The 22,694-nt window shown below is 39.7% G+C and overlaps 1 protein-coding gene across 1 annotated transcript; it reads right to left on the bottom strand.

Moving 5' to 3' along the window:
- Positions 1–238: 238 nt before the first annotated feature.
- IMPA2 (inositol monophosphatase 2) lies at positions 239–22,591 on the bottom strand. Its single transcript, XM_086740607.1, has 8 exons — positions 22,452–22,591; positions 15,789–15,922; positions 11,129–11,233; positions 9,709–9,754; positions 7,272–7,380; positions 3,380–3,488; positions 3,069–3,220; positions 239–2,226 (listed from the first exon to the last, which is right to left on the bottom strand). Exons 1-8 carry the CDS (start codon positions 22,578–22,580, stop codon positions 2,111–2,113), a joined length of 900 nt encoding a protein of 299 aa, XP_086596733.1. The 5' UTR covers positions 22,581–22,591; the 3' UTR covers positions 239–2,110.
- Between the last annotated feature and the right edge of the window lie 103 nt (positions 22,592–22,694).

The following is a 22,694-nucleotide window of genomic DNA, read 5'->3' on the forward strand; positions in this document are numbered from 1 at the left end:
GGGTGAGGAGGGAGAGCGGATGAAGTGGGGCTGAGCTTCCACCACACTTGATCCCCTGCCAGCGTAAGCTTCCTTACGGGGCTTACGGCCGTGGCAGAAGTCCGAGCGAAGCCCCGGCTGCTCCCACGGCTGCCAAGGCTAAGCGCCCTGGGATCAGAGTGGTGCCACCAAGCTCTGCATCTGTCACTTGGATCTCTGCGGTGCTCAGAAAGTGGGGGGAGGGGGAATAAGAGACAAGTGAGCTTATTAGTATTTATTATTTGTATTGTTATAGCACCTCAGTGCCTAGCCGTGGACCAGAACTGCATCCTATTAGCACTGTGCAAACCCAGAGCCAAAGCACTATAGTCCCTGCCCCAAAGGGCTTACAATCTCTGTTTCCAAACAGGGGTGTACAAAGAGATGGTGGGGCAAAAGGGAGCAGTGACAAAACATTGATCACTGTGACAGACAGTGTTGGTTTTCTGGTAAGAACTATCAAAATTCTTAAATGTTTAGTTGGATTTAGACATTCTTCACACAGTCAATACAAATCAAGAAATCACATAGAATTTTATGTTATATTTCGTGAAAAACATTTTTCATTGCAAGAAACACATGTAAGGTTATTTTAAAAAAATATCGTTTAGCTTATATTTCTAAGCAGATATCTGAACACATTTACAAAGTCTACACATGCAGTGTAAAAAGAAAATTAAAAATTTTTAATCAGCTATTCCTTTTTGGCTCATTCCTGTATATAATTTCCACTCTTGCAAAAAAAAAAGTGATACCTTTTAATTCAATTTTTAAAGAAAAAATAGAAGTTATTTCATCTCAACTGCTTTTCTGGACACTGTTGCATTTTCCCTGTGCTCATGATTTTAAAAATAATCTAAATAGAAATAATCACCCTGGTGGAATTAAAAGCAATGCTAGATACGAGGATAGAGAACAACTGTGTATTTAGGAAACGTACGTAACTCATTTTACAGGTTTTTCTGATCAAAAAGTGCGATTACAACTTTGTGCAGGAAGGGCATGTGATTTACAACTCTCTTTTTGCAAGCATATCTCACGTGCATATTTTTAATAACTTGCCTGTAAGGGGCCGAATCCTGCTGCTCTGCTCAAAGTTTTGCTAAAATCAACAGCTCCTTGACACTGTGCTCTATTCCGCTGGCCTCCTACTGTGTGTCACAGTTAATACTTGAAAAACTCAGTGGAGTTCAGTATTCCTGGTTTTAACTATAATTACTCTATGGTAGTTAAGTGTTTGCAGGTTTGAGTATCTTAGAGGCCTGTAGGGCAATATGATTTATCCTCAGGCAGAGGGGGAGGGGAAACATGAACTAGCTGGACAGGTTGTCAAATCATTAAACGTTTTCCATGATCAGCTCTGTTACTTGCCATTTGGATAGCCCCCTCTGACATCACATAAGTAACCTATACTCTTTACCTGAAAAAAAACTTCCAATATTAGCTAGCTTCTACGCATTCTCTAAATTGCTGTAAACATCCAGGATACCCACAAATATATATATACACACATGGGAGTGTGTGTGTATACATGCATATACATGTATAGGTGTATATATATACACACATACACACAGACAGACATATGTACATATACATATATATGGATGTATAGCTGTGACGTAGTTAGGAAACAATAATGTAATTTTTATTGCATTCTTAAGTATCGTAGAACAAAGGTATTGTAGGCACACGTCTTAACTACTCGCCCTTTCTACAGTCCTAAAGCTCATTTACCTGAGATCTGCATCTGTAAAAATAAAGTCCCATTTTTAGCTGCATGTTACAAAAGACTAAGTATCAGCCCCACGGATATGAAATTACAACTTAATTTTGAGACTAGTTTACTACAAGTAAAATACGCTATCTTATAAAAAAGATACTGCTGAAAGAGATACATATTAAAAAGGAAACACAATTCTTAGAGGTTTAAAAATCTCCCTATGCCTTCCCACATTGTAATAAATTTATAAAAAGTATTTGACACAGAAAATCTCCACAGAAAGCATCCTGCTGAAATCCTGTACCCTTTAAGCCACCCATCTTGCAAGAGTTACATAGTTCAGGAGGGCAGACTCCATATTGTAAGCATTTAATTTTCATCATCCCGTCTGTAGTGAATAGTTTGTATTTCCTGAGCTATGAACATAGCCATCTCTCTGGTGCCCGCAGCAATCACTCGGCAGGACATAAGATCCAGAGGTCCCCCTGAGGACAAGAGGATTAATGAGAACTGTCTTAGGTGATGTAAAAAGGCAACGTATTCTTAAATGTAAACCATGCTGTAATTAGATAGGTTCAGAAACACTGAAACAACTTCATACATAGCTCCTTTTGGGGTGGGAAGGACAACCTAATCCAGCAACTCCTATCTGGAAATCTCTGGCAAAAAATAATTTCAGAAAATTCTAGATACAGTGCCAAAGTATGGAACAGAAGCAGTGAATATCTAGATTTGTTCAGTATTCAACAACATACGCAAGATTCCCTTCTTTTAGAAACAGGGAGGGATAGAACAGAAATTAGTTCAATCAGCACACCCTTCTTAATCTACCATATCTTTTCACAGTATCCACACATTGGTCACCTTTACTCTGAGATATGTACCATATAAATGAATAAAATAATCCGGAAACTGTGCTGTCCTTCACTCCCTCTGAGCAGTCATATATGTTCAACATGTACCTGAGAGTCCTCCTTTCTTGGGAGGCTGTCTCTGCCGAAATCTGTTTGGAGTCTGAGCGTATCTACCAATCTCTGGGGCTAGTTCTTTACTGTAAATCTGATGCTTTAAAGGAATTACTCAGAGTCATGGAAATAGAGTTCGACTCAGAAGACCTCTGATGTGATGAAACCCCAGGCTGGAATTACATCAGTGTGTTATGAATAACCACCCAGAGGCTAGTGGAGAGCACAGACTCTGGCTGTACTCTATTCCTAAATATGAGATAGAGCCACAGGAGAAGGACTGTACTGAGGTAACACAAGTTGCCCCAAAATAGCCACTCAGCCCCCCCAGAAGTCAATGAACACAAGGATGTTTTACTCACCTGAGGTGTCTATCACAGTGCCGCCCGCCTCTCTAATAATGACTGTTGCTGCTGCCAAGTCCCAGCAGTGTAACCCAAACTGGTAATAGGCATCTGCAGCGCCGGATGCCAAATGACACAGAGCCAGGGTCGAGCTCCCGATGACACGAACCCTAAATGCCACAAGAAGGGGACATGGTAATGTAAAGCAGAAAATGCATTTGATTTCAACCTCCATGTTGAGATTGCAAAACATGCAACGTACTTGATTAAATTTTTTTTTTAATGACTTTTGGTCACAAATGTGAGAAATATATCATAAAATATCTTACCCGTGTGCTTGGGCCTTGAGCAATCTCTCAATGTTACCAAGGAACAATTTCAAAGTTTCAGGGTCACGTTTTGGACCAATTTCTGTTAAAATTAAGGCCTTCGAGATATCTGCAATGTAGGTAGTTGTTTCCATTAATTCAACAGCTTCCAGGTAGATTCTGGAAATTTGTTTTTAAATTTAACACTAATGGACTTTTCACAGAAAAATCATTTTCATGTCCCTTTTTTTACCCTAAACTCTTTCATAGGATAAGTGACAACTTTGCATAAAAATTCAAGCAAGACTAGATTTCTCATATCAAATAGTCTCACCTAAACACACTTTAAAAAAAACCCCAAAACCCAGGAAGATTATAAACAAGAATGCATTCTTACATTCCTTCTCTTTCCGTACACTGTTTTATTTCATTGACCAGTCAGCTTTTGGCAAATTCACTAACATTAACAGTCAACTAAAAATAATCCAGTGACCTAACAACTATTAATGATGCTAATCTAATCATATTTGAAAACAGGATGGTTCTTGAATAGGGAACTTTAATGTAATTTGTTAGCAAATGATACACATGTGGGAATACAGTAAGAGGAAAGGAAAGTTTCTACCTAAACCACCAGTCATGCAGTAATAGCTCCCCTTCATTCTCACATTTCAAAGACTGAAGACACCCTTAGGACTGAAACCCCCTTTTTCTGACCACAAAAAAAAAGCCAGTATCTTAATTCATAATAATATATGAATGTTACATTTATATTCTTCCAGTACCTCAAGGGGGCCTACAAGAAAGATGGGGAGAGGCTGTTCAGTAGGGCCTGTTGTGATAGGACGAGGGGTAATGGCTTTAAAATAGAGGGAGATAGATTTAGATTAGATATTAGGAAAAAATTTTTTACAATGAGGGTGGTGGAACACTGGAACAGGTTGCCCAGAGAGGTGGTGGATGCCCCATCCCTGAAAACATTCAAGGCCAGGTTGGACGGGGCTCTGAGCAACCTGATTGGGTCGGGGATGTCCCTGCTCCTTGCAGGGGGGATGGACTAGATGACCTTTGAAGGTCCCTTCCAACTCTAACCATTCTATGATTCATGATTCTATCGTGTTCAGCAAGGACAATTCTGACCTATAGCAGATGAGGATATCAGCCTTGTGTACAGTCAAAGGAGAGACTCACAGTGACTTGCAAGGTGTTGAGGTGGTCCTCACGTGAGATCTGAATATTGCCAGTATATAACAAGGGTATGGCAAGGTGGAGATGGCCAAGCGTCCCTGCTTCGGCTGTGCCTGCTGCACTTGGAGGTGTTCAAGGTATGACAAAACTCAAAGGTTTAGTGTTTGATTACTTACTAACTAGGCTGTGCCCAAGCATCAGGTGTCACCTTCTACCCTGGGTTAAAGGCTAGGCATCCGTTCAGATAGGGAATGTCTACCTGGTTATTACAGCTAATCGCATAAACTGAAAATTCTTAGCAGAAGTAGCCAGGAGGTTTTCAAAAGCAAATTAGGCTGGAGTGAGACAACATTTAATTAAACAGGCTACCAATGAATTTAGTATGAATTCAAGCAATGCGGTAAATGGTTGGTGAGTAACAGGTACGTAATTAGATTAAAAGTTACAGGCTATCACGAAGCTTAACTGTGCGAACATAGGTTTAACAATCTTTTTAAAATTACTTCATTAAAATATAGAAACACCAATCCAGGCATGCTACAGGGTATCCATCGTTTAGCCACCACTGAAAACTCTGGATAGTGGAAGCAATCTGCCTTAGATCTTTTTGCATAACAGACCCAATTTATAATTACAGAACATTTAATGCATGCCTTATTGCTGGAACGCACCAAGCATTCACACCATACCAGTCATAGCTAGGTCATGACTAAGACAGATGTTCTTTTGAGTTATTAAATATATTTCTAATGCATAAATGGGTCTCTTCAATTTTCATCAAGGCTACAGGTTGAAATTGGATGAGGAGACTAGCGCAAGGAAGAGGGAGGACTCTGGTTAGGAAAAGGAGCTGTCTGATCACAAGGCTTGATGGGGTTTCAGGAATTCAAGGTACAAAAGAAAATTTACTGACTACTCCTCACTCTGATAGAGGCCAGAAAAATAAGAAGGCTTGGTAGAAGGGATTTAACAGTGATATGGATAGATTTATGAGGAAAAGACCAATTCTGTTGACTACATAAGATTAAAAAAAAGAAAATACAGTTTGAGCACATGTAAGGCCTGGCCTGAATATAAGCATGAGAAAAAAGTATCACTCAAGATTAAAGCCAAGATGGATTCTTCATTAAACTGTATCCTGACTGCCTGGACTCCCATACCAGACCTCTACAAAATTTGCCACTGACAAAGAACAGCGTCACTGGACTGTGATTTCAAATTATTAATTCTGAACAATGAATGTATAGTGTAGATCAACATTATACAACAGTCACATTTCCTGAAAACAAAAGGCATGAAGTAACATGACAGCCTAGGTCTCCAACAGGTCATGCATTGGTGAAGGCTACTTGAGTTGCAGCGGTAGGTACAGGGAAACACACTCTCTGTTCCAAGGTTGGTTTATTTCACTGAAGCCACAGTCCTTACAGGAAAAGAACAACTGTGATTTCAAAAACTTAAAACATCAACAGAAGTGAGACTAAAGAAGATCCACCTGCACTGGTGAAATTGCCCACCACCAAATGATGCCTCTCAAAACAAAGGAAAATTTCAAAGCATTTGGAAGGGCAGGTCCACTTCCCTTGCTATGTTCTAGACATCCATATAGACTGGAAGTACAGAGAAAGCAGGACAAAAGTGGCATGTGCCAAAATTTTTCCTTGCCCAACTGAAAGCCAGAACTTTCTGACTGCAAAAGCGAGTAAAGCTCTTTTGGGAGTGGCTCAACCAGCCCAACTGGGAGCACCCTTAGGTTTTCCTGATAGTCTCTGCCAGCATGGGCTTTTGTGGAACTAACTTTACATTTTGCTCCATTTCTCCAAATAGAGAGATCCCAGCTCACTATTAATTTAGGTGAACAGCCAAACTTCCCCGAATTTCAGGGAAGTTTTGATGCAGGGTCTGCTTGGGGCACTAAAACAAATCTGTACCTTCAATTGCTTGAATTTACTGTGTTTCAAGTTCATTAAATCTCTTTTTGGGGTGAAATTTTTACCATCTCCTGTGTACAATGATGTACATTTTTGGCACATGTCTGCTTCTGTCTACCACTGAGTGTTATGTTCTCCTCTGCATTACGATCAATTAAAACCAAACTTCTCTACACACATCTGATTATTGTTATCTATTATCATTAGGTAAACAGACAGATCTATGACTTGGTTTACCAATAAAAGAGTTCCATTAAAGTGTTGACTAAGTGTTGCTAACTATTTGTATGTTGAAATGTAACTCACACACAAAAGCAAGCTGTTAAAGAACCCCTAACGAAGCATGCATCCTTTAGGTTACTTTACTGTTAGCATGTATGCCTACAGACATAATACACTTTATGATGTACAAGTTTATTGGAAAATAAGTGCATAATGGCTGCCATAGTACTCTGAATTTGATTCACCATTCCCATTGCTTCTTGCTTATAAAAAATTATGCCAGCTGGAATGAAACTGGTGAATCTACTCATTCTTCCTTATTTTTAACAATGGTTATGAAGCAAATTATTTAGGATTATTTAAGTCGTTCATATTCAGATGTATATTTTAAAAAGAAAATGAGGAAAGTTGTGATTTTTCAGAAAAAAACAAACACATAACAACAAAATTATCATGCAGGTGAAATACTTTCCATCAGGATAATGATGTTCATTATCCTAATGATGATTTGCAACAACTCTGAAACAAAATTAACATATTCCTTTTAGAGTTCTAACAAAATCTAGACCAACCTGTCTCTTTTGATACCTGAAGCCTTTTGTCATTACAAAATGCCCCTTGACCTCTTCTACCAGTGTATAATCGTTCTTCAGTGCAGTGGTAAATTACACCAAATTCAAGCTTTAAGATTTTGAAAAGGAAAGAAATGAATGCAACTCAAATTACTCATCATAAATATAAACAACTACTAATGGCAGAAAGATCAGCAATATTTTAATTGGTACATGTAATCAAAGATTATATTGATGCTAATAAACTGGAATAATTCTATTGTTACTGTGATATTGAGCTATAGGTCATATAAAATTCAGTTTATAAAAAGAAGTTAATGCAATCTGTTTGTGATCTTCTAAACTCTTACTTGCAGCTTGTTTGTGTTCACATTAGAGCAGATTACATGCTAAGTTGACTTAAAATTCAATTGTATGTTTTTATTGAATATATGCAAGTCCTCTAAGGCCAGATTCTGAATGCTTTACTTTCACTGGTGAGCAGTTACATCTAGAAGTAGTCCCACTGACTTCAGCTGGACCCTGAAGATTCACAACCCCAAATACATAGATATGACCAGTCAGGCACCCACAGTCAGAAGTCATGGTACACTGTTTATTAACAGCGGGTGCTTTTACGTGCCCTTCACCTTTCACGAGGCATTTAATTTGCCTGCCTTTTCAACCAAAGTCGTACGTTCCAGTCACTTGTTCAAATGTTTCTCTGCAAAATCCTTTTCTTTACGCATAAAAGTGAGAATCTCATGAAGTCACACGACTCCAAGAGAAGGAGTTTGAAGAGAAATACCAAATATTGTGACCCTCAATGAAAGCTCGACAATGAGCAACACTGGAATTTTAAGTGGGAGTATCTGTTTACCAGTGGGAAGAGGGTCAGAATTTGACCTTTGATTTAAACACAAGGTATTTAATATTTCTATTACTTTAATAGGTTTCACCAAAAAAATTTAAAGCACTTTACAGACTTCAGCGATCAGCTCCTAAAATCGCCCCTACCTAAGTACTATTAGCAGTATTTGATTTAGGGGTGGACAGATACACAAATAAGAAGTGACTTGCCCAAGGTCACAGAAGGAGTCGGTAGCAAGGTCAAGAAAACATCTCAGATGTTCTAGACTCCAAATCTTTTCCTGCTGCCCACCTCCATTAGGTGTTCATCAGAGACAATTTAAAGGCAATAGATTGTCCTTGCTCCCTACCCTGAGGTCTGTCTGAACCAAGGGTTTTTTGGAGGAACATGCTATTAATAGACTCTTTCCCTGAAGACATCTGCAGGAATTTCTTCAGTACTGTTCAAGGCTTACATTCAGGCCAGTTCCCCTGTGTGTACTTTGGCTCCTTTTCAGCTTACTACTTTTTTTCTGCTTTTCCCATTTGTTTACTGAGGGAGATTTAACATCATTCTTTATTTTTGTTTCAGCTTTGTTTAGTTTACATAACCCAAAATATGCAGCATCAAAATCAGGATGGTGTTCTAGAAAACATAAATATTAGAGAAAGCTGTCTGGTAATAATATGTAGTATTCAAAAGGGCCTTTGGGAATGAATAAACTTCAGAAATGCATGGAAGTGTTTCTCTGCAATTTCTGTGTTTGAAAAGTCTAACTAGAGAAGTACACAACATTATTCTGTTTAAATCAGGAAGAGCCACTAGCACATCTGAAAACTATGTTGCTATTGCACAGAATTCCTGCTGGCTTCACTTACAGCTATACATATATTTAAGATTGTGGAACTAGGCTGAAAGAGGCACATTCCTTGACAATTTGAATACCTGTTTCTTCTGTATATATCAAACTCTAAACCAGCAACATCTGGAGAAAAGGCACTGGCATGAATGAGTATAGCGAGGAAACTCAAAATGGCACATATGAAGGCTAGGTACTTCTTTTCCCTGTATAATGAAGCTCTCATGTGGGAAATATAGTTATTTTACTATGTTAAGAAAACCACAAAGGCAGATTAAATGAACTAGGCTCATAATTTTGCACTCTTCATAGAAATGAGTTCTGAATTGCCTCATAGCAGCAGTGAGCTTTCACAGATACCGCTAGCAGGAAAGAAGCAATAATAATAGTAACATAAGAACACTGGGAGATATGTTTCAATTATGAATAGGCAGCACTATATTTAACTCATTAAGGTTTTCTCTTACAAAACCTTGCTCACACAAGTATTTCCTTTTTCCCCTCACATAAATCCTATAAAATTTACAATAATTTTTTAGAATTGTCTTATAATTGCCAGTTTGCAAAGTAAGTTTTGCAGGACTACGATTTTAGACTAGTAGAATATGATCAAATGCATTTAAAAAGGGTGGAAAAACCTGAGCAGTCTCTGGTTTTCTTGTAAAATCTTATTTCATTTAAAGTTCACACATGGTTTTGAGGCTTCTAACCAGCTCTGAGGTACCCATCTTAAAGAACATACTCCATACCTCTTTGTTAACAGCAAATCCAATGCTCACTGCCACTGTTGGAAATCTGTGAAAAATAAGAAATGAAGTATTATTGATGAAAAGTCTCTCAACTTAGTCCTTATGCAACTCCCTTAGGCAACAAAACCCCACATGGAGGTCTGTAATTTTACTTATGTCAAAATGCTCTTGATGTTGTACTATTCCTCCTTTGTCAGCCTCTTTAACTTTGTAATTTTCTTTAAAAATGTAATTTACTATTTGAGAAGCCAAGAAATAAACAGATGAAGATATCAAGATTTTTATACTAAACGTGTTGTATATTTTAGTGATCTTCTTGCTTTAGTGTAATTGAATTATCCGGTATAAAATCATTAACGTTGTTACAACAAGTCATCACTTTTAAGAGCACATTTTGTTCAAGCATCTAAGATAGCAATTAAGTAGCATGGAGATACCTTGCTGCTGACATCAACATCAGCAGAAACCAGTTCCTCTACCCCCTCTTTTGTCAAAGTGATGATCATATATTTAATTTGGTCCTTTTAACTAAAGTATAACTACTGCATTTTAAACAATGAAATAAATTCATTTCTTAAAAACCATATTTTTTAAAAGGGCTATAAAGGTCCAGAAAATATTACTAGAATGAGAAAATTTCACTTAACATGAAACACCAGCACATGGCACTCCCCCACCTCCCCTTGAATTCTATATAATTGCACTAAAAGTCAAGGAAATGCTTTTTTTGTTTGTTTTTTTTTTTTTCCTGATAACTGCAGTTATGTTAAGTTACTAACTGTAAGACAGAACATATTTAAGGTTTTTGAGTAGAAGTATTATGAATAGTCATTAGTTTACGACTCCTAGCACTCAAGTAATGAATTAAACATTTGCATTTTTCCAGTAATGATCCCTAGATTTCTTTTTGCAGAGAAGTATTATGGAAATTGTAAACCAATATCTACGTACTTCGTTTTCAGTTCTACTCTACATACATGCAATGGTTGTACTTCCCAGGAAAAATGAGGCATTTGTATTTGAAAGGGAAAAAACACCACGACTAAAAGGAATGTGTAACAACCACGTAAGATGTTAGGCCGCGTGTCATCACAGCACAGCCTTGTTCCTCCAGTTCAGCTCAAGCCTCTGCATGTTAATGTGCGGTTATATACAAACGAGCAGTGAGTCAAGAGCCTTGGGTCATTAAGCAATCAGCAGAAACTTTACCTTACCTTTAGATAAGAGCATAGAGCTCTCTCCAGCACAAACATACACTCCCCCACATACAATTACACCAGGTACAAAAAGATAAAGAGATGACTCCTACTTATGACCCAAAGGAACACATCTACAGTAAAACACCTTTAAGTGGAAGGGAGGATTTGTGAGAGACTACATTTTGCTTTTTTATGTATTTCCCAGTTCAGTGTCCACTTACCTGTGCACAAAGTTGCACGTTCCGTCAACAGGGTCAATAATCCAGGTTGGACTGTCAGTGAGGACACATTTTGAACCAGCAGCAGTGGATTCTTCTGCAATAAACCTGCATTTGGTGTGAAGTAAAACAAGTGTCCCAGAAAATTGGCTTAGATATGAGACTTTGAAAGTCAAGCGCCATATTTCTGTTTTTGAAGAGATACTTATTTTTTTATATATATATGTATACATACACACATATATAAAAATATATATATAAAATACAATTTTTGTATAATTCTGTATGTATGTATAAACACACATGTTGCCTTTTTCATTTGGGAATGGGGAACTTTCATAGAAACTTTGAAGGAGAGTTCTCAAATTTACAGCATACTATTTTACATGGTAAAAAAGAACTCCATTTATGTTCACTTTCCCATTATACCATTAAGAAACTCATGAAAATGAATGCAGAAATGGATCTGAACTGGCATCCCTGGAACTCTAGAAGAAGTTTTTTTAATGCAGAATGTAATTTTATGAATTAGGCCTGTCTCTTGCAGTAAGTACTATAAACTGCAAACTGTAGCTGCTTCTCTTTTGCAGTCAAATTCAGTCAGGAGGAAATAATGTACTCTTAGAAAATCCACAATCTCACTCCTACTTGAATTTTTTACAGTAGTCTGAGTCAGGAGATTAAAAGGTTTACAAAGCTGAACTTTCTTTTCCCATGACCCAGAGAAAATCAACAGATTAATTTTTTTTTGTTTGTTGTTTGGATGCACAAGGCACACATAGAAATCTAAGCTCCTCTTCTGTTCTGTTGTTCTGTCCCAATTTCTTTTGGTAGATATGCTTCCCCCTCCCTTTTTCCCTGGGAAACGAACATCCAGTTCTGGCACATTTCCTGCTGACCTTAATTATCCCTGCTCTCCCATAAACTGCTCAGGGTTTGTTTCTGTAAGTGTTGCGCAGGTGCTACTCTCACAGATTTGAATGAAGTCTTGTATGTACAGAAGGTGTAGAATCGGACTGCTAGTACTGAACCTTGCTTTTGGTTTCACATTTGAACAACTGGTAGCGATATTCAGAGTTTGGGTGAATGCTTGAAGATGAAAAAAAAACTCCTCTCAAAGACCCAGTGAGAAAAGAATATAGATAAAATAAAGAGAAAATGTCTTTTCCAGAAGCAGTTGCTTCCTTAGGACTAGAGTAGCAGCTATTTGCTTTTGTGCCCTCAACACGCACCACGTGATGCCACATAAAGCATGCAACAACGAGCTTAAAATGTTCTGCAGATAGCACAGGAGGAGACTTCTTGAATTTTCCAAAGGCTACTCTGACTTTCCCTCAGTAGAAAGGGACTATTTTGATGGCATTATGGGCCCCCAGTTGGTATGAAGAGGGAAGTAGGAAGTGTTTGTTACTATTTTAATCTCCATTAAAGATAACAGCTGAAGGACAAAGTGTTAGTGTGCAACGGAGAAGTGAGAAAGACTTGAACAACTGTTTGAAATTCTCAGTCAAATCTAACACTGTGCAGAGTCCTTGCTCTAAATACTCCATTATTTTGTCTTGTTGGTGTTGTATCATTTGACTTCTGCTTTTACAAATCTTGTAATTAGCACCTAAACCCAACCATATGCTTCGGCTGTGTCGCTGGCTGCAGAGGAAGCTCATCTTCTTGCAGATGGAGCACCTTACATCCTATCTCAGATTGTCCATCTTCCCCCATAAATTATGCCTCTCCTTCAACCTTCTGCCAGCTCCCCTAGTCAGAGCCTGAACCGTAGCCGTTGTCCACACAGTCAAAGAAAGGTGAAATGGGAACCTCTTTAAAGACAAGAGCACTTCTATGCAAGATGTTTTGCCCTCAAGTCTTGTAAGTCTGTCCCTCACCTTTTCCTTACAGCGAGGTATGATGCTGCAGTCCTCGTGTACGAAAATGCTAACGTGAAGCCAGGGCACAACAGTGCCATTGATAACATCTTGATGTCCAAGCACAATTTTTCCAAAATGGATGTAGGACAAATTAGGTGCATATTTTATCAAATTTGGGCTAACACGTTAAAATAAGCACCTTGCTGTTATACAACACTGGGTACTGTGAGAGTCCCTTAAGGCCAACATCAGATGTGTTGCTCTATGGCTCTCTATCATGTAGAAACACGCAAACTAAGCAAAACATTCAGACTGAAGTATTAGAGACCAAAATTTAGGAATAGATAGCTTGAGAAGTAGGAGGGGTAGCCATGTTATCACAGTAGTTAATGTAATATGCCAGCCTGTCAGCTCTGTTGACCTCTCTTCAAATCTGGATTAAAGTTTTCTGAAAATGAGTCCAGTAATTTTAGCCAAGCCATAGTGGACATCTGTTCATACCACAGAGCCACTCTGAAATTCATTGCTGGAACAGCAGGGAAACTGCAGCATGGCATAAACTACAGCAGGAGCTGTACCCAGTTGAGTGCAGGAGGTTCAAATTGGGGCTGTCCCTTCACTATCCCCTTATGGGGGTCTGAGGGCAGAAAGCCAGGAAGCTAGAGTTGGATGTCACCCTCTGTAATGGCTGTGTCCTGGTTTTAATGTCTACAGGATTAAGGCCACACTTAACACCAAAGATGAGAACTTGTGTAATAATAACACAGGCAAATAATATGATAGCCTTTTTTGACCAGTAGCCCCTGGTTTTCTGCCTATGCCTACCCACTCTTCAAAGATCTACCAGAAAAAAGTAACCTTTTGAAAAGACTCACTTGGAGCATGTCAGAGTGCTGAAGAGAGTGTGCAAAGATGAAAACTTGGGTGAAGCATGAATGAGGATAATACATATCACTTGGCCAACAGAGAGAAGAAGAAAGAAACACGGGACAGAATTACATTTATAACAGATTTTCCTGATATTTCTCTTCACTTCTGAGTACATTTCCAACATCTCAAGACTCATCACTGCCACAGTGTGAATGGTACAGATTCTAATGACATTCCTTTTAATTTTTCTAACTCCCAGGATACTTTTTTTTTTTTTGGAGAACGTAAGCATCAAGATAATTTAAGAGACAGATAAATAACAGAAATCTTCACTGATGGTTTCAACAGTCAGATTAGGGGAAAGACTGAAGACAATTTAAATGATCTTTAAATGTTTTCTTTGCACTTTAGTTTAAACCTTGATTGCTGCTGTAGACTCCTCATTGCAAACATTTTAATCTAGTCTAGTTAAATCTGGTTTTCATCTATTGTTCAATCTAAATGCATTCCCTCTCTGAACAAACTCCAACCAAAACCAACAAACAGTATCAGCAAAAAATAATTCTCTCAAAGAAACAGCAATTCCTTCATTTGCTTTAAAGCCAGAAGTTAACTGCACAGACTTAATAAGTCAGGGATTTTTCAGCTGAAAAACTATGAAGGTCTATGTTGACTCTACAACTTTTGTTCCCATTCTGAGTAACTCGAGTGCTTCTGATGATTCTCATTTTATGTGAAATGTGTATGTTTTATGGTCTCTGCCAGATCGTTGAAAAGAAAAAAAAAAACAAAAACAACATAAGAGTGGAGATGAGAAAAGAGCACAGCCAGCAATACTAGAAGGAATACTACACAAATAATAGGCTTGTAAAGCCTGGCACCGTCTTGAGAGTCGCGGCCAAGAACCACACATTATGCTGTACAGTACTGCTTCAATATGTGATCGCATACAACACGTATTTAGAAAGCCATATTTAGTATACAATGTTTTCTACTCCTTATGGTGTTTTTTTTTCTTTTTCCAGCAGCACCGCCAACAATCAGATTAGTAGCTGAGGCCTCCGGATTTTCATCTTTGTTGATTTCTGCGCAGCGCTAGAGTGCAAGGCTCATCTCCATCAGAGATGCACGTAGCTAGAAGGAAGTCATGCAGTATTTAAGGGATACACAGGCTCTGCAGGAAGATGAATTTTATCCTTGTGGACTGAAGTCAAATGTGGAAATTCATTGCAGTCTCTACATCAAACTAAACCTGGCCAACTAACACAAAACCTTTCTCTAATCTGTGCATGTGCTAGGAGCTATTATTTTCAAATTTACCATAATAATAATGTCAATAATCTGATCTATTTTTAAAACCTTAGGTTGACATTCCATATAGTAATTTATATGTTGTTTATGCATATGCATCAAATGATGATAAACAACCCAGATTCTCACTGATTTTAGGATTCTATACAACACAAGGTAAATGTAATTAAATACGATACTCATCCTGATCTGACAAACCCTTATGTGTGATGGCAAAAGAAAGTGAAGGAAAGGTCTGCAGGATGGGACCTTTGCTATCATTAATTTCAGCTATATTTTAATAGATATCCTTAGCATAACGCTTACACAATAGAGAACAGATCAGTATTCTGAAAATCACGGAGATCCATACGAAACCTTCATGCATGATGTCCCTACAGGGGAAACATTACTATTAAATACGTACATTAAGAAACATAACTATTAGAAAATATAAAGTACAAAGTATAGGGAAGTGGTACTTTTTTAAAAAAGGAGTCCTATGAAAGTGTCCAACAGCAATAGGTTAATATGTAAGAGAGATATACAGACTTTTAAAATTCCCTTTAACTGCCAGTCAGACACACAGTTGTTAAAAAAAAAAAGGTAATTGAGAGCTTCTTTCTATAGGCACTCACCTGTGGGAGGGAAACTTCTCTTTCAGAACAGAAATAATTAAGTTTTCCACAAAATGATCAGTTTCTGTCACAAGATCTGCTGCAGATGTCTTTGTGGACACTTGTTTTTCCTCTGTTAGAGCTTTCCTAATAATCTGAAACAGAAGTTCACAAATCAGATTTGTTGGCCGTTCATCCTGTGCACACTAAAATAATGTATTTACTGAAAAATTATAGCTAATCCTGAAAACCAATCATAGGCCTAATTCTACCAGAGCCTGTCCTAATTCTTGTGACTAAAAATCCTTCTGACATAATGAGTAGTCTTTTGGAACATGGCATTTTGAATCTCTTCAAGATCTTCTCTTGACAGTTCAGAAAAGGATTGATGAATTGGATGCAACTAATGGAATAAAAGGATGATGGCAGTCATCATGATTTAGGAAATGACAAAAAATTACACATAAGATAAGAAAGAGCCTCAAGGCTCAAGAGTTTTTCATGGAAACCCCTTTTTACTTTTTTTTTTTTTTACTTTACAGGGTCAATACCCCACTGCTCTCTTACTTTAAAAAAACATGCAATAAGGCAAACCCCATTGATTTATTTTTTTTGCCAACAAAGAAACACGAGGTTTTTTTTTTTTTCTTGTGTATATGAGTTTTTGGAACTTCAAGTGCTGACCACCCACTAGTTCCCAAAGAATTGCTACATATTTAACAAAAACAAAAATTCAGACATTTCCCCAGATACGGAACCAGTGATCTAACCCTGGATTCTCTTCTGGAAAAGTCTTTATCTCCTTTTCAAGGGTTTTACTGTTATAAACTCAGAACTAAACCAAATCAAGTATAAATGCACATATGAGAAAACAGTGAATAAAAGCTTTTTCCAGTTTTCTTACGTTCTTTCTGTTTTTTTTTCCACTCGTTCATTAAAAAGAAAAATAAGGGGGCAGGATGCAAAAGGAACTGACTTATTTTTTAACCAGTGAAAATGATAAACTATTTGAAATTAGGAAAACCAAAACAAAGCAAAAATGAAGCTCCAGTTATTTGTATAGAATTACATTAACTAGAACCAGCACCAACAAGACCAATATTCCAAGTCTCTTCTAAAATTTACATATTTCAATTGTTTAACTAACTTTCCATTGACCAAAGTATTTCAAAACCATTGAGAAATGTTTGATGACCAAAGAAAACAGGTCTGCTGTATTATGCATTGGAAAGGGAACCCGCAACTCCCAAATTTCATTCTCAGCTCTTGGTTTTCGTACTATGAAATACTGTGTTTGAAGGGTGTGCCTATCGTTCTGTCAAGTAATGGATATTGCTGACTGTTGCCTTCGTGTACAGAAGGTTCCCGGACTAATGTTTGTTTCGTGAGCTGTAAAACATTAGTTATGCCTATGTACTGAGCTCGTCAGGGCACGTTAATACTTTTCAGTTTGAGGTCTCGCTGAAGTTCCTTACTGTGTACCAAAATACTAACCACACTTCAACTTTTTCTCCCCTCAATGCCCTGCATGGTTTTCTTGATGGTTTTACCATAGAAGCATAAAAGCGCAGCTCCCTTGGGCTCCTCTTTGGCCCAAAGCAAAATCCAAAACACTCCAACCATCTCAGTTGTGTATCCTAACAAAACTGCTACACTGACACATTTTCTTTTACTTGCTCTTCTTTACTTTTATATTGCCTACCTATAAGTAAATGCCCTGCTTAGAACTGGACTCAGAACTTCACATAGTGAAACAGATGAAGAACACGCTCCTTTCAATAGAGAAGATTTGAATTTCTTTTTAGCAGTGCCACGTTCTTGACTTCTGTTCATACACAGTGGATTGCAGAGATTTTTGCAGCCATTTAAACCGGTACGTGCTAGCGCTCGGCAGGGGAGTGAGATCACCCCTGAGCCTTGCTGCAACAAGAAAAGCGGAGGTGAAAGCCCTCTCCTGTGGGTGTGCTCTGCAATCGGTTGGTTTTCATTATGTGCTCCAGCGCTTGAGCTCTCCTTTCTGAATACAATCCTTTGCACCTCTCAGCACTGAATTTAGTATTTTTCATTTCTGATCCTTTCTCCAGTTGTTCAGGACCATTTTTAACTTTAAGCCTGTCTGCTTCTCTGGCGACTTGCACATGCCAGCCGGAGGCTCCACTCACTTTGGAGATGGGAGTAGCCCAGGGCTTGACTCTCATATGAAGCGGAGGTTGATGGCCTTCTCGCCTACCTCCTCCTCCCATGCCGAGGGGCCATACCACACATTACACAACCCTGTGGTAGCCTGCTTCTCCCCACCTCTTGCACAACTGATGTGTTGAGGGGAGAACAGGAGAGGAGTCATGATGCTGCACTGAGGTCACCAGCCACAAATGGCTACCACATCTGTACAAGCTCACCCGCAGTACCAGGACGGACAGGCCCCTGCTAATTTTCTGCCTCTTACCAAGGGTCTGACAAAAGGAACTCATGTGAGTTTGCACTGGCCTGTACAGGTGCGTAATCCAAGCCAAGAATCCAACATGCAAAGATCATGTTCCCTGCATCATTGATGAAACAGATTCCGTTCTTCGGAAATTTATCAAATAGCTCAGAGCAGTCCACAATTCAACTTATGTTGTATAATCCCTAAAAGTCATCTGCCTACAAAGAGTGTTAGCGCCTAGTGCCTCAGAGGATGCCGAGGGCATCACTCAGCTCCTCTCCTTGCAGAAGCCTTTCAAAGAGGTTTGTAGATACCTACTGCAACTGGCTGGTCTTCCCAGCTGGGTGTGCAGCTCCATAAAAGTCTCTCTCTAGGTAGCAGGCGGCAGGTAAATAGAAAACCAAAGGAACTACAGGTTGATGAAATGAAAACAGCCGATTGCTCTTTATCACTATTGTACAATGAAATTGGCAACCAAGATGGAACCTCTCTGGAACAGGTTGCCCAGAGAGGTGGTGGATGCCCCATCCCTGGAAACGTTCAAGGCCAGGTTGGATGAGGCTCTGAGCAACATGATCTAGCTGAAGATGTCCCTGCTCCTTGCAGGGGGGTTGGACTAGATGACCTTTGAAGGTCCCTTCCAACCCTAACCATTCTATGATTCTAAGATACTCTATGTTGGCTGTAAATGTATTTTACTAGGCTCTACCCCTGTATTGCAGGTTGTTCCTAGATTATGGAGATTTTACAGCAATTTCCAAGCAGCTGATTTTTGAGAGCATGGTTATTTAGAGCAGAGTCATTTAACACTTTTAGTTTAGTTTAGTGTTAAGAATTGGCTACATCTTATCCCATACCCTGCCTGGGAGCATTTGAGGATATATGCAAAGTGAGGGGCATTTACACCAGTATGTGCATGGAGACCACATCACAGAGCAGGACCCAGGTTGTCCCTGCTTCCTTCTTTATTCGCCATGGACCAGGGGAAATGGAGCCACAAGGGCTAAGTGCAGTCACAGTCTTGGACTCTTCCTTTCCTAACGCCTTTGTGACATTCAGTCATACAAAGGAGAATGGAGAGGACAGAGATGCCTTCTCCCTCAATACCTGCTGGGAAAGCTACCTACAGTGAGGTGCTCATGTTAGATATTTCATCTCACCATACTGCTTGCACTCACCATACACTTTTGGGAGCTCCAAGATGGATTTACTTGCTTGCAATATTGTCCTGAAATACTTGCTCACTGGTAAAATCAAACATCTAGATAAAAAGCGTAACTACCTGTAAATAATTTAGAAAATACCAGTCTGGTTTGCTAAAAAATCTGTCTGTGTTCCATAGAAAAATAGCCTAACAATATCACCTGGGAGCAAACGTGGGGGAAAAAAAATCTCAGCTTTTTAGAATATCAGTGGAAATTCTGCCTTTTTTACTGGGTTTCTGCTAGGTCTCTTATGCCCGTAAAACTATTTTTTGGGGGGAAAAAAAAAAAAGAGAAAACAAAAGCACTTTGTGTGGACTTCAACATGCCAGCTTCTAGTTTCAGTTTCTTACCCTTGTTTTCACCTGGATGCACATCTACTCATTTTGGTGAAGCTTCTCCAACTGTAATTGCAGAGAACTGTGCAAATATTACTCAGTGCTCTCAACAGCATCAAAGATGCGGAGACTAGTCGTGCCTGCTTTTCTTCAGCGAGAAGTCATATTAAGCAAATGGGCGTACTCTCACGAACATAGCAAACAGGGTTTACTCATAGAAAAAGCAGAAGAAAGGCTTGAAAAAGTGCCTTGAAAAGGTTTTATGTGGCCTTATGGGATGAATTACACATAAATGCAGGTTAATTACTGAGATTGCAAAACCATGTCCACTCTCTGTATGAAATGGCCATATATATTAAACGAGAACCTGTGACGTTTTGTAAAAATAATGGAACTAAGTAACAGGACTGGCAAGAGAGGCAATGATTTTAACCTCGGGATGGAAGTTACTCCAGCAACATCACTTTTGACACATATTAGACCCATCATTTCTTTATAGGCCTTCTAAGTTTAGAAGAAACTATCCCAGATCACAGATAACTATCTCTTGGAAAGAAGATATATTCTACTTATACTCATGAAACATGATGCAGTATAAACCAGTCATGTAAGCCAAAAGGGGAGACCAGGAAACTGTATTACTGGTTAACTTCTCCCAGAAATCCAAAACCTTGGCCTTGCATGCCTTTCCTCAGGTTGGCCTCTGTGCCAAGACCCTTGTAGACACTTTCTAACAATTCCAAGCCTTCCTAACCTGCCACGGTCCTGAGAAATGGAAGGCCTTAAAAGAAAGGCTGAAGTGGCAAAATTTTCTTGCAGGGATGGAGGCAGGACTTAGATCTGGAGAGAGAGAGTGCAAGCAGATTTCTGGGGATGGAGGTGAAGGAGGAGAGGTCTGAGGGATGGGAAGAGACACAGAAGAAAAATATGAACTTGACCAGTGGCATTGACTATTTTTTGTGACTAAAAGAAAACTCAATTTTATCAGTCCGTTTTCAACAAAAACTCTGTGCTATCAAACCTATGTTACACTGCATTTGATGTCCTTTTCTCTATTTTATTTTGGGAATAGCTGGCAGCAGACTGACAAATAAAAGATACAGCCCTACCTGTACCTTTTCGTCCACAAAGATGTCTGATGGCTTTCGTAACTGAAAACATTCCTTAACATCACAAAGTTAATAAAAACCCTACCCAGTTCCAAAGCCCTACTTAAACAACATCCTTGACTGGTTTAAATTTGGCCTGCCAAGGAATCTGCCATTTCCTGCCAGTTGCAAGGTACTGATGGCAAACTATGAACTAAAAAGATGCAAGGATTAGTTTTCTGGAATGTTTATTTCTTCCAGGAAAAGGCGCTCAGCTGTGATCTCTGGGCGATTAAAATGGCTGGAGACAGTTACAGCTGTCTTCACAAATTGATATTTTGAGAAATAAGGTGTGGAAGTTTGAGCAAGTCATGAGAGTCTCTGTTGTGAAATGGCTGGCAGAATGAGTATGCTGAAGAAACTCCCATTTGGAGAGTCTGTGAGAGCATGACCTGTCATCCCGATTTGGATTATCCATTTATTCCTTGTATTACTAAAACAAGTCCCCTCTCCTCCCCTTCTGGTCATCTTTGTCTGTCTTCTACTAAGGAGAAAATAGGTTCAAGAACATGTACTATGGAAAAGTTACAGATCCTGTGCTCAAGATAGAAAAGGGGGCTCCTTAAATCATAGTGTACAGGTACAAACTGTGTTTCAAAAGAGAGCAGAATGGAAGCAAAACAGAAATACATGTTGCTGAGGTTTGTGTTTTACCCAATTTTTCATCTGAACAACCTGCTGATCCTACTCCTTAGCTCTGTTAGAGCCAGTGGAAGTTTGCTGCTGCACACAGTGGGGCCAGGATGTATCCTGAGCTGACTGACCTTCTGCTGTGTCTTAAATAAGGTACTGTAGATCTTCATAGAGCCACTGCTGATTTATCCCTAGCAAGTGAATTTCAGTCACTCTGAAGATACTGGTATATATAGCAAGAGGACAAAACCTCTCTGACACAACTATTTTTCTCTGTGTAAGCTGCTCAAAACTAAATGCCAGCATTTAGTACTGTAATGCGTAAATACACAATATTCCAGATAAACACACCACGCCACACGCCCTCAGTTGTGCATAAATTCAACCTGAGCATCACAGCATGCTCCAAAACATTACAGCAGCAAAATAAACGCGGGGTGTATAATTGAAAAAGTTACTAAAGCACCTTCAGGTTGACAAATCTTTCCGCCTCTTTTTTTTTTCTTTTTTTTTTCTTTTTTTTTTTTTTCTTTTTTTTTTGAATTAAATAAAAAGACTCCCGGTCACAAAACCAATCTGCTTTCACCTGAAGCGCCTCCTCGTCCTTGCGCTGGATACAGCGGCCGAGGGCTCCGGCAGCCGCCCGGCTGAGCGGGTGCCGAGCCTTCCTCCTCCTCCTCCTCCTCCTCCTCCTCCCCAGCTCTCCCGCACCAGCCAAGTGCCCGCACGGCCCTTCCTCAAACCGCCCGGCTCTTCCCCCGCGCCTCCCCCATTTTTATCATTATTTTATTATTATTATTATTTTTTAATTTAGAGGCGCAGCCGGTACAGCCGCCCGGGAGAGAGATGCTCCAGCCGCGGGGGCAGCCCGACCCGCCCTTCCCCGGCCCCCGTCCCGCCGCCGGGAAGCGGAGCAGTCGGGGCGGCTCTCATCTCACCTGCCCGGCGCGGCGCGCCAGCTGCACCGCCACCTCCACGCACTCCTTCCAGGGGTCCCCGCCGCCGCCGGCCGCCGCTGCCGCCGTCGTCGCCCCCCCTTCCTCCTCTTCCTCCTCGCACGGCTTCATAGCGGCGGCGGCTCCGCTGCCCGGAGCAGGACCAGGGGGCGCGGGCGGATGGGGACCGGGGGCCGGCTCCCCGCCGAGGAGGGGCCGCAGAGGAGGGTGCGCGCCGCGCACACA

Source organism: Chlamydotis macqueenii, chromosome 2 (assembly GCF_036417535.1).
Source record: "Chlamydotis macqueenii isolate bChlMac1 chromosome 2, bChlMac1.mat, whole genome shotgun sequence".
NCBI lineage: Eukaryota > Metazoa > Chordata > Aves > Otidiformes > Otididae > Chlamydotis > Chlamydotis macqueenii.

Coding starts and splice junctions, on each gene's coding strand:
- IMPA2 (XM_086740607.1), bottom strand. CDS start 22,580: ATGAAGCCGTGCGAGGAGGAAGAGGAGGAAGGGGGGGCGACGACGGCG. Junction 9,755..11,128: donor ACGTGCAACTTTGTGCACAG/GTAAGTGGACAC, acceptor TATTTTTCACAG/ATTTCCAACAGTGGCAGTGA. Junction 2,227..3,068: donor CACTGTGATAGACACCTCAG/GTGAGTAAAACA, acceptor TCTTGTCCTCAG/GGGGACCTCTGGATCTTATG.